Source organism: Anolis sagrei, chromosome 2 (assembly GCF_037176765.1).
Source record: "Anolis sagrei isolate rAnoSag1 chromosome 2, rAnoSag1.mat, whole genome shotgun sequence".
Lineage (NCBI taxonomy): Eukaryota > Metazoa > Chordata > Lepidosauria > Squamata > Dactyloidae > Anolis > Anolis sagrei.
In genome coordinates this window covers 198998339-199010940 of record NC_090022.1, presented here as the reverse complement: position 1 = coordinate 199010940, position 12602 = coordinate 198998339, and the positions used below count along the sequence as shown (strand labels likewise).

At 37.3% G+C, this 12602-nt stretch overlaps 1 protein-coding gene across 1 annotated transcript in view; it reads right to left on the bottom strand.

The window, feature by feature from the left end:
* Nucleotides 1-12602, bottom strand: part of SPAG17 (sperm associated antigen 17) — an 86185-nt gene that overhangs the window by 19749 nt on the left and 53834 nt on the right. Inside the window, exons 29-37 of the mRNA XM_067464341.1 lie at nt 11313-11527; nt 10982-11126; nt 9812-9966; nt 8297-8488; nt 7816-7928; nt 5982-6112; nt 3091-3218; nt 1122-1304; nt 670-783 (exon numbers count right to left, since the gene is read on the bottom strand). Coding sequence (XP_067320442.1) covers nt 670-783; nt 1122-1304; nt 3091-3218; nt 5982-6112; nt 7816-7928; nt 8297-8488; nt 9812-9966; nt 10982-11126; nt 11313-11527 — 1376 coding nt within the window. The remainder of the gene's footprint in view (nt 1-669; nt 784-1121; nt 1305-3090; nt 3219-5981; nt 6113-7815; nt 7929-8296; nt 8489-9811; nt 9967-10981; nt 11127-11312; nt 11528-12602) is intronic.

The window sequence follows — 12602 nt, the reverse complement described above, 5'->3', positions numbered from 1 at the left end:
ATATGTGGCAGGGGATGGCTAGTACATATATGAAATATTTCATGTGAATATTTATAAGGTGGAAAGGGGTCACAGAAAAATGTCTTGGACTCTCATTTTACCCAATTATTTTTACTATTTTAATTTTTACTCAGGTATATCCCACCTTTTTCCTGATAATGGGGCTCAAGTTCAAGTTCACTTTATTACAGCCAATGACTAGCTCGAGAGAAGAAAGACACAGTCCCATACAAGCACATCACACTTAAGGGTCAAGAGATTTAAAACATTAAAATAAGTGTAACTTTATTAGGACATAAAGACAAATTTGGTCCAGTGAATAAAAATACATCCTGCATATCATATATTTACATTACGATTCATAACTGTAGCAAAATTACAGCTATGAAGTAGCAATGAAAATAATGTTATGGTTGGGGGACACCACAACATGAGGAACTGTTTTAAGGGGTCGCGGCATTAGAAAGGTTGAGAACTGCTGGTCTAGTGGTTTGTTAAGATTTGTTTCTCTTTTGACAAGTAAAATAGTTTGCTGCAAAAAACAAGAAATGTAGGGGGAAATGGAACAGTAGAAAAATATGGGGCTATGCTGGAGATGAATCACTGTTGCTAGTTGTGATAGCAATGTTTTTTTTTTTTTAAACCATTTAAAATGTGTATCTTGATCACCATAACTAGCTTGAGGAGATCTGCAGCATGTTCCTTTTCCTCTTCTATTCTTGGGTCTTTGATGGTCATTTCATTAATTTCTTCTTCCTGCTTCATTATTTTGTCAATGTACTCCTAACAAGACAGTGGAAAGTAATATGAAGAAGTTTTCTTAGGCTGCAATCCTAAACATAGGTAGCAGATATTAATATTTATCACAGTGGCAAGAGAGTAAATGTAAAATCTGATAAGAGTGCATTTTTACTTTATTACTTTTGTTAGTCTATCAGTCCTAATCCTAAAGTTTCAAAGTCACCATATTTTTCCTCCAATTTCTTGAGAAGCCTGCTGTCCTTCTCCTGCTATCTGAATCCTCCTGCTGAGTTTTATTATTCATATATTATCTATGTTTAATTACTTATATTTAATGTTGAGAAATACCTGTGGCTTTACCCAGCTAGGACTTGATTTACCTTGACAGAAACCTGCAATTTGTGTCTCAGTTCATCAGTAATTGGCTCGTACTGGATCAATCGATGAATCTGGAGTACATCTGGACATTTTTGTATAGGTGCAGGAGAATTTGCCAGCTCTTTGAATTCTATGCATAGACCTTTCCAAGCATGTGTTCCAAATGGAGGGCCTGGAGTTTTTCTCTGAACCCAAATGATGAAAAGAGATATTTCAGCAGAATAACATCTTAGCAATGTTCATCTTAGCTACAGCCTGTTAACAAATCTGCTTTCAGACAGACAGAAGAAATGCTATAACTTGCAAAACAGGAATCACATATTGGGATCACAGAATCCTAGAGTTGGAAGAGACCTCATGGGCCATTCAGTCCAACCCCCTGCCAAGAAGCAGGAAAATCACATTCAAAGCACCCCCCAAATGGCCATCCAGTCTCTGTTTAAAAGCCCCCAAAGACGGAACCTCCTTCACACTCCGGGGCAGAAAGTTTCACTTCTGAATAAACAAATGACAGATAAACAATTGTAAAATTTCAAATTATGATTACTTTTAAATCAAACACTATGTATTTTAAAATCCAACACAATGTTATAATGTGAACACATGTTCTTATGACTAGGTTGATGGGCAATAGAAAAAGGTTATTAAAAGTAAATTTGGGGTGATGGTGGCTGTGAGAGATGGTGGCATAGCTGTATCATTCTGCTCTTCTCCCTGATGAATATTTATTTATTTATTTATTATTTATTTGCTTTATTTCTATACCGCATTTCTCAACCTAATTAGGCGACTCAATGCGGTTTACACAATGTAAATTAACACAACAATAACAATTAAAACACATCATACACAGTAGCAAATACACAACAATCATACATAATGCCTCGATCACAAAACAAGATCCAGTCTCATAATCCTTGTGCCATTCCTATGTTCAATTTACCGTCATCCTATGTTCGATTGCGCTGATTAGCCAAACGCTTGCTCAAAGAGCCAGGTTTTAAGCTTCTTCCGGAACGCCAGCAGCGAAGGGGCCTGTCTGATGTCAATGGGTAGGGCATTCCATAGCCGAGGGGCCACCACCGAGAAGGCCCTGTCTCTCGTTCCCGCCCTGTCTCTCGTTCTCGTGCCTGTGATGCAGGCGGGACCGAGAGCAGGGCCTCCCCGGACGATCTTAATGTCCGCGTCGGTTCATAGGTGGAGATGCGTTCGGAGAGGTAAGTGGGGCCGGAACCGTTTAGGGCTTTGTAGGCTAGCGCCAGCACCTTGAATTGTGCCCGGTAGCAGATTGGCAGCCAGTGGAGCTGGCTCAACAGAGGAGTGGTATGCTCCCTGAGTGCCGCTCCTGTTAGCAACCTGGCTGCCAAGCGCTGGACCATCTGAAGCTTCCGGGCAGTCTTCAACGGCAGCCCCACGTAAAGCGCATTGCAGTAATGGAAATTTAATATAAACCAGGATAACAGGAAATCAAGAGCTGGAATAATTAACTGAGAAAAGAATTATGTCAAAGGGGAAAAATGATGGTGTGATACTAGCAAGAGCAGTATGTGTTGAAAGTGACTTTTTCCAAAGGAGAAATGGAAGTCACAGAGAAGATATGGGGGCATTCAAGAATCTAAAATCAGTAAGCTATAATAAAGGCAGAGGAAAGAAACCCTGAGATAATTTGCAGAGTTGGGGAATAAAACCTCTTCAGGAGGTTTTGAGGAGGATAATTACTCAGTTGAAAGTCAAAAGTAAAACAGCAGAAGAGTCTCTGGAACTGAATTTTTTTTAAAGAAAACAAAAGATACTGTAAAGGAAGTTCTAAGAATAGAGAACAGAGATCAATGCCTACATATTTGTGTATTTGATTTTCCAGAGGATTTTTCTATATACACAATTCATATAATATATCATGTGCATTAAATAAGTTCACTATTACTATGTCACAATGAAGTATTAAAAACATTTCTTTTGAAAACTGTATACCTCAACCGGAGGAAATCTTTCCCATGCTCTTGATTGGAGATTATAAGGAACAACAGTGGTAGGATCTCTTTTCATTACCCATTGAGATGTCACAGTTAAAGGACAGATGATAGTAATGCTTAAGACTCCTAAATTGAAAGATTTATAGAAAAAAAAAAACAATTGAGAAGTTATTCAGGACAAATTTCACATGTGAAAAGTGCATGGCAAAGTACAATCTAAAAACATATCTGTTGATAGATACAAGAATCCATCTGTACATAATTAGATTGCTTGTAGTGTTGTTTTGATGCTGCAACCAATTTAATTATTACTGGAGAGAAATTATATACATATTTCAATACCTATCTAGATATGGACTTTCTTAAAAACACTGTCTCTTCCTTTAAAAAAAAATACGATCCAGGAAACTATGGATCAATTAGTATGGCCACAAATAAGTATAAATGTTAGAAAGGATTGTACAGGAGTTTGTCTGCAAATATCCTGATGACAATGAGCAGTGGGAGTAGGGGATCTGTCAAGAATAAATCCTGCCAAAAATCAATCTCTCAATCTCTCTATCTCTCTCCCAAATACAATGAAAAAGAATTTAAAAGCATTTAAATAACCCAGGAATCATGTAAAAATCAATGAAATTCAATAACTACAAATGCAAAATGTAACATTTAGGCCAAAACCCAAATATATTGGATATTGTCTAAAGACTGCTACATGTAAAAAGGATCTTGGGGTTATTGCTGGATACACTGAAGATGAGCCAGTATAGTAATGTAGCAAGAAGGCAAATTTTATTTTAGTCTGCATTTACTTCCAAGTCAAGGGAAATAACAATTTTATCCCTTAATAAGGTTTTAGTTATTTTTCTCATTTCTCATTTAAATTCATATTACGTAATTATGTCTGTTAGGGTTGTTAAGTTTTATTTTTTTGTTACTTTCTATTTGGTATTAAGTTTCTAGTGATAGCTGTTCTATTTTCTTTGATGTGTGTTGCTTTGATGCAATCTGTCAATACGTCTCTGTGTTGGCAATGAATGTTTGCTCTATATTCTGGAAACCGCCTTGAGTCCCTTCAGGAAGATAGGGCGGTCTATAAGTAAAAGTTTTTATTTTATTTCATCATCATCATCATCAAATAACAGTCACAATGTGCTAGACAGGCCTTATCAGGAGTGCTGCATTCAGTTCTGGGTGTCTCATTTTTAAAAGGCTATAGGTAAGTTGGGGCAGGATCAGAGAAGAGCAACAAAGTTGATAAGAGATATGGTAAACAAAACAATAGAGGAAAAATAGAAGGAGCTAGGCATGTTCAGCCTGGTGAAGAGAATATCTTAAGGGTTGCCACAGAAAGGAGGGGGCAGATGTATTCTCTGCTGCCCCATAAGGTACAACCCAGGGTAGGGGTTTATAGTGATAGGAGAGCAGATTTCAATTAAACACTAGAAGAAACATATTGACAATAAAGAGTGGACGACAAAAGGAACCAATTGCCTATAGAAGCGGTGGCATGTAAGAATCATAGTTTCTGCCATGCTTTTAAACCATGTGTTGTATATCTGTATCCTGGATGAAGTGGTGCCTAGTTTTCCCACAAGATTGGGATTGTTTATTGTATGCTGCCATATGTAGGGCCAGGTGCACAGGGTTCTTTAACAATACTGTATAAGCCTTCTGTCCTAACAACAGCTATATGCTGTGATCAACACCATTTGCTGAATAAAACTTCTACATCTTTGAGAACTGTTGTTTTCTGAACTAGAGTTAGATTATACACTACAGATTTTTAGAACTCATACTATCCTGAATCGCTGCAAGCATGCAGTTGGAGAAGGGCAACCACACTTGTGAATTGGAAGTGGAGTAGGAATTATGTATATACTTCAACCCAAATATAAGCCAAGCCACCTAATTTTATCACAAAAAACTGGGAAAACATATTAACTCGAGTATAAGCCGAGGGTGGGAAATTCACCAGCTACTGGTAAATTTCAAAACAAAAATAGATGCCAATAAAATCACATTCATTGAGGCATCAGAAGGTTAAATGTTTTTGAATATTTACATAAAACTGTAATTTAAGATGATACCCAACTCTGATTAAATCATTATTCTAACCTTCTTCAATGTAAGTGTGCTTCCATATACAGAGAACAAAATGATAAATGTAATAATAATAATAGAGTACAATAATGGAAATGTAATAATAACACTTATAATATAGTAAAATAATAAATGTAATAAAATTAATAATAATAAAGTAATGTAAATGTAATAATCATAATAATAAATAGAGTAAAATAATGTAATAATAATAATAATAATAATAATAATAATTAGAGTAAAATAATGTATGTAACAATAATAATAATCCGTTCTGAAAGCTGTTCCACGCATGCGTGAGAATACCAAATGTACGATTCACAGTGACTATGACAGGAAAGCCGAGTATAAGCAGAGGGAGGCTTTTTCAGCCTAAAAAAGGGCTGCAAAACTTATACTTGAGTATATACAGTATGCTAGAGAGACTTACAAAAATGCTGAAAAGAAGCACAGTCCAAAACTAGAACTTAAATGTGGGACACATAGTATATTTTTCTAATAAGTTTCTGAAAGGTTAACCATCTTTCAATTTACTCCACACTTGAGTCTGCTTGTTATTAAGAAACTTGTTATTAAGAAACTTGTGAATTAAGTAACTGCAAAACTGATTTTATACAAATATAACGTTTTCATTCTGTTCACTACCACAACATCCTACCTCCCAAATACATGCATGTCCAAATAATGGAATACGCAAAGCATGTGCCTAATATACAAAACATAGACAAACTTGAGGGGAAAAGCCTTGAAAATTAATAATACAGTATGGGTGGAATTATTCATTCTTGCCTGGGCATTCTTGTATTGGTTCTTGCAGAACTACTGTAACTGGATCCCCATATGCCATTGCAAGATATTCTTCTGTGTCCTTTGTACGGAGCAGTTCAGTTCCTGAGCCATCGGCATAGACAATGAAGAATCTAAACAGTCAGTCACACAAATGTAATCATCATGATATATCGATTTATTGTGATCAATCAATCAATCAATCAATCAATCATATCTTTCCCTGTGTTTCAGAATCTCAGGGCGGCATTCAGATAAATAAATTAAAAACCATTTAGAGCATTTTAAATGTAATCTTTTTAATTTATGCATTCTAAAATATATTCAACAATTTAATCCTTTAAATTGTTAAACATTTTAACAGCCACAACTTACAGAAACACTTCAAAATATGTACATATTTTGAAAAAAATTATTAGATCCCCCAAGGCTTTTATAGAAAGCTATGCTTTAATCTGATGTCAAAAAGAAACCAGAGCTGGCACAACTGGACCTGTAAGGAAAGGGCATTCCATAATCAAAGGATGATGGCAAAGAACACCCTCCCTGCACCCAGTAGTGTAACAGAGAGGAGGACATTCTTCTGTGGTTTTTGAAGGACTGAGATGCCCAGAAAAATGTCATCTCAGAGCACCTTCAATTCAGACCGGAAGTATAGTGGTACCAAGTGCAATAATTTTAAACATTCTTCAAGGCAGTGTAGAATCCAGTGCAGAGTGCACTGCAGTAGTCTAATTCAGAGGTTACTAGTGCATGGACCATTGTGATGAGTTCATTTCTGCATAGGAAAAGCCAAAGCTGGAACCCAGTCAAACATGGATGCTCTTGTGAAAGAGACAGAGCCATGACTAATCCCACTGTGTGAACCCGTTCCTCTAAGACAGCGGTTCCCAACATTTGGTTCTCCAGGTGTTTTGGACTTCACCTCCCAGAAATCCCAGTCATCTTACCAGCTGTTAGGAATTGTGGGAGCTGAAGTCCAAAATACCTGGAGGACCAAAGGTAGGGAACCACTGCTAAGAGCACAACCCATTCCAGGACAGGTTGCTTGCCTAATTTTTGAGCAAAGAAACCACTAATCCACAGAACTTTCATCTTATGAGAAAGAAGAAATATGAAGTGATCAGAATAAAGATTAAGATCACTTAGTTTATAGATCCTTGCGCTTAATAGTTGATTGAAACAGGTGGGCTCTTTGAAGCAGCTTTTAACTGAAGCCAGACATTTTATGGACATTGAAATATGAGGATTTTAGACTGTGTTATCCTTAATGTTTAAACCATGGACAGTTTTAAGAATCACTGAATATTACACATGGGTTTTAATTAATGGTTTAAATATTTGTATGTACATTTTAAAATATGTTGTGAGCTGCCTTGGGTCCACTCTGGAGAAAGGCGGCCACTTTAACCAGGGCCCACTTGACGGGGGACCACTTTGACCAGGACCACTCTCCAACACTAGTGCCAAAAGAGTTACGAATCAGTTTTTGGTCAACTTTAGACTCGGTTTGTTTATTTGGGGTGCTGATTCAGAAAATTTCATTGGATACACCACATCCGTTCTAGTTTCTGATACAGAACATATGCCATCCAGTAGTTGCCATCTGCTTGCCCAAAGAAAACCATGTTTAATAATCTAGAGCTGATGTGGTCTATCCAATGCAATGGTCAGCTCTGCAGAAAGGAGTGGAAATAAAATTAATATAATAAAATAAATAAATAAAGAGGAAGGAGGTTTGCAGAATGGATTTTTGTTGTCGCAATCCATTGCTGGGCCGCAGCCCACAGGTTGAGAACCACTGATTTAGAGGAAATACCATATACTGATAACATACCTGGGTGCATGCTCCCCATATATGACTGGAGTCTCTGTATACGTGGGTTCTGATTTCTTTTCTTCACAATCAAGGGAAGCAATGTATTCAGATGTGCTGCCATCAGCCATGACCTGCAATAAAAAACAGACTTGCTTTTCTGTAACATGTCTCCTGAAACTTCTGTTATTTCTGGTAGCACTTAAGAAAAAGCAATTTCCAACTATCGAGAGAAGTTGTCACTGCCAGCTTGCTTCTGGTGAAGGCTTGATAACAGAGAACTATAGCTGCTTAAAATAGAATTTATGTCCCCAGGTACCAAGCTTACTACATTTACTGCCCAGTGTTGATTTTGTCTAGATTTAATTTATGAAACTTCTGTAATTATCAGGCTTGTGATTGAGTGATACAGCATGAGTGCTAGAGACCACAAAGAACAATCAAGCCACACAAAACAAACCTGCAGAATTATTTCAAAAATAAAGTTGTAATGAACTTTTACCTTGAAAATGTTTCCAGCAGGATCCATTACTTCACAGACAATGTTGGCATTATGCTTCATAATGTATTTCTCTGCCTGCTGGTCTTCAACATTAGACATAAATTCACAATCATTTTTTTCAAATGCTTCGGGGGAATAAACTGCAGAACAATCTTTGTCAATGAAGAGACAGCCTTTGTTCATGGGTAATATCTACCATGATGAGAAGGAAAGAGATTTAACTTCACCTTGAATATAACCAATTGTTGCAAATTATGTGAAAACCAAGGATGAGTCATAGTATGAAAAGCATCACTTTACACTTCAGAGTAACTGTTATTTCTGAATACTTGCTAGTAATCTTAATTCCATTTTGTGTGTCCTACTGTTGAACTTTAGTGTAATGGAAATGGGAAAAACCCCTTTAAGGCCTCATCTTCATTGGCTGGTTGATTTGGGGCCAATCCGGAGCAGAAAGGCTCTGGACAGGTTTTGGTCATCTGCACTGTTCCAAACCTATGGTGGTGGTGGGTTATAGTCCAGCTGGTCCAGTCAGAATGAGACCAATTTGGCCCCGTTGAACTGCCACCTTACCATTTATGTTGCTTCACCACTTCCAGATGACCACAGCAGAGGCATCTGCACAACCAGGAAGAAAAATGGGGCGATCCTCCCTCCTTCCTGAGTGTGTGGGTGCCTCTACTATTGTTAGCACAAGGCACCTATATTGGTAAGCTCTCACTGAGGCAAACACCAACAGAGAACTGTCACCAAAGCATATTCTAGAGCATTCCCCAACTTTTGTTTACTAGAAAACAAAAGTGGATTGGCCTGATTAACCCAGTGATATCTACCAGGAATTGAGAGATGTCATGAAGACAGCCAGATTTGGTTTTGTGCAGATGATACCTAAGAAAATATCCTCCATGAAGCAACATTCAACTTGAAAGGAAAGTACGTCCTTAAGACATTATTTGTTTTAAGGTATACTATAGTATTTATTTGTCACAACAATGAAATTTGATGGTATATTAGTGGGCAGTGGAATTTTTTCCAGCAGTGATGAAGTGGAGTGTAAGATCGAACTAGGGAGTGTTGTGTTTTATGTAATGAAATAGATTTATTTAATGGTATTATTGCTTATACCTTTGTATTTTAATATTTCCATGTTTAGTTCAATTTAGTGTTTATATGCTTAGGTTTACTTCACACATTGTTATATGATTTTGTCCTAGTCATTTTTAATCTTCTTTTGTAGAGGAAAAGTGGGGTGTAACTATAACAACAACAAGAACAACAACTGTAATGAGTTTGAGAAGATGGGCAGTAAGTCCACCCAACCTCCAGAAGTTTTCCATCTGATTTAAAAATGACAACTCTTACGGGATCAGCCTAGAATGCTGTGTGAAAACTAATGACCTTTAATGAATTCATAGCAAACTTAAAATAATGGGAAATTTGGGGTATGGAAAGCAATGGAACAATCAGGACACCATGATATAAGAAGCTTGGACATGGCCATATACTAAGACTCACTTGGTATGTTCCTTGTGGGTTTGATATAATTGAGGTACCATCAGCAAAAATAGCACAACAGGTGCTGTCCTCACAATTTGTTATGACAGTTGCAAAATCTGGATGTTCTATACGCATGCACTTCACCTTTCTTATGATGTCCTGGGAGGTCATTTCTAAGGATGAAAACAGATCAGCATAACTTCAGAAGAGCAATTATACTAAATATGAGAACATTTACATTGAAGAATGCAACATTATTTCTCACAAGTAGTTTTCCCCAACTGGGTGCCTTCCAGATGGTTTAGACAAGGCATGGGCAAACTTCAGCCCTCCAGGTGTTTTGGACTTCAATGCCCAGAAATCCCAGCCAGCTTACCAACTGTTAGGAATTGTGGGAGTCGAAGTCCAAAACTCCTGGAGGGCCACTGTTTTGCCTATGTCTGCTTTAGACAGCAACAAATATTGGCCTAAGGCAACATGACAATTGTCAGGGATAATGGTATCTGGAGCCTATAATGTCTGGAAACTGCTAGGCCAGGGACATCTGATAAAGATGGGTTTTGAGTTCTTATCATATACCTCAGAAGTTGGATGAAACACTACTGGAAAAATATTTATTTAATCTGTTGAGACAAAGCTGACTAAAATAGTAAAACATATCCCGTCAGCAAGATTTTTTTGCAAGATTGAGAGGAGGCTTACTACCAGAGTAGAGTCTCGCTTATCCACCATAAATAGCCTGGCAGAACACTAGATAAACGAGGGATGAAGGAAAAGCTTATTAAACATCAAATTACGTTATGATTTTACAAATTAAGCACCAAAACATCATGTTTTACAACAAATAGACAGAAAAAGCAGTTCAATTATAGTAGTGTTATGTAGTAATTAGTGTATTTATGAATTTAGCACCAAAACATTGCAATGTATTGAAAGAGCTGTGGATCTGGGCGGGAGGCAGACTGCATTGGATAATACAGAATGCTGGATGAGTAAAGATTTGATAAGCAATACTGTACTGTACTTTCCTCTAAGGAAAGTACAACTTGCCCAGGGTGGTTCAGTGAGTTTCCTTGGTTGAGTACACATTGAAACCTTTGGCTCTTGGCATCTTTTTCCAAGACTCAAACCATAATGATTCTCAATCAAACACTTGGAAAAATGGTTATGTAGACATTAAACTTGTACCTGTTTCTTCATTATCATTAGATATCACAGTTTCAATACACTCTTGGAAGAAGGTGGTTATTCTGGTGCCATCAGCATGATCTACTATTTTAGAACCATCTCTTTTCTCCACCACAACTACCCTGTCTTCTCTCATAGTCATTACCTGGAACAGTATAACAACAACAATACAATTTCATTACTTTATTAATTTTGAGCATGAGTATACACACATGCACAAGCAAAGCTAAAATCTGGTCTTTCAAAAAGAATGTACTGCTGTCATATGATTAACTATGAAAGAGAATTCTATGAAATCACTGTGTCACAATGATTGATAATGTAATATTACCATTCCATTAACTGGATCAGTGGCCTGGTAAGCCAAAAGGGGTTTCAGATCAAGTCTCTCTGATCCCTTAGTGCCTATTTGAGTGCCTAATGGGGTAGTAGAAATCCATGTGCCTGCCAGGGCATCAGGGGGTTGTTCTGTATCCGATAGATGCTCCTGAACAACAGTTTCAGCTGTTTCAACTTTTGGAACAAGTGCATTCTTGGTATTTTTCTCTAGAGAATCAGACAAAGAAAATTAGTTATTCTTATGTGCAACTACAATATTTTAAGTACTAGTAGTACTATAATCATCATCTCATTTGCCAACATTTTCCCACCCACCACCAGCTGTTCTTCACCCTGCGCAAAATGAGAGTTAAATGGAAGACTTCATATATTTTTCCCTTGCTAATTGGTACTACTGGATTGATTTTATTCAAAGCATGGATTGATTCTCAATAAAGTCATATTTATTGAGACAGTTTACCAGACAGTTTACCAGACAGTTAATTTGAAGGTTTTAAATTTGTAGGCTCATCAGACAGCTCTGACAATCAAATTATCAAGCTTTGTGCAACCCTTCAACATGAACTGTAATAGAGTAGTGTGCTAACATTCCTAAGAAGCATTGATACCGCATTATTTTTCTCATAGTACTGATAAAACAAACTAGAAAAACGTTTAATTAAATTGTGTCTTTATAGTCTTTTGTTCAGATGGATCTATTGTGGAAAGATGTGTTGTCTGCTTTCAAATAAAAACACGTGTTTTCCTTAGCTGTGATATGTGACAGCTCAGATAATTCACTTTCCACTATGGTTGCATTTCTTGAATCATAATGAGGTATTTTATTTGATATATTACTTATTACCTCAGATATAATTTGAGCAAGGTCTTTCTTTTTACCAAATCATGGCTTATTAACTGGCAATGTCATTTGAATTTCAGATCTGAAGCAGGATAGGTAAAGGTAAAGGTTTTCCCCTGACATTAAGTCCAGTTGTGTCTGACTCTGGGGGGTTGGTGCTCATCTCAGTTTCTAAGCCAAAGAGCCAACGTTGTCCATAGACACTCCAAAGTCATTTGGCCAGCTAGACTGCATTGGAGCACCATTACCTTCCCGCCAAGGCGGTACCTATTTGATCTTCTCACATTTGCATGTTTTTGTACTGCTAGGTTGACAGAAGCTGGGGCTAACAGCGCGAGCTTTCGGTCAGCAAGTTCAGCAGCTCAGTGGTTTAACCTGCTGCACCACCAGGGGGCCCTCTGAAGTAGGAAAACATAACATTATGTGTAGTAACTATTTCAA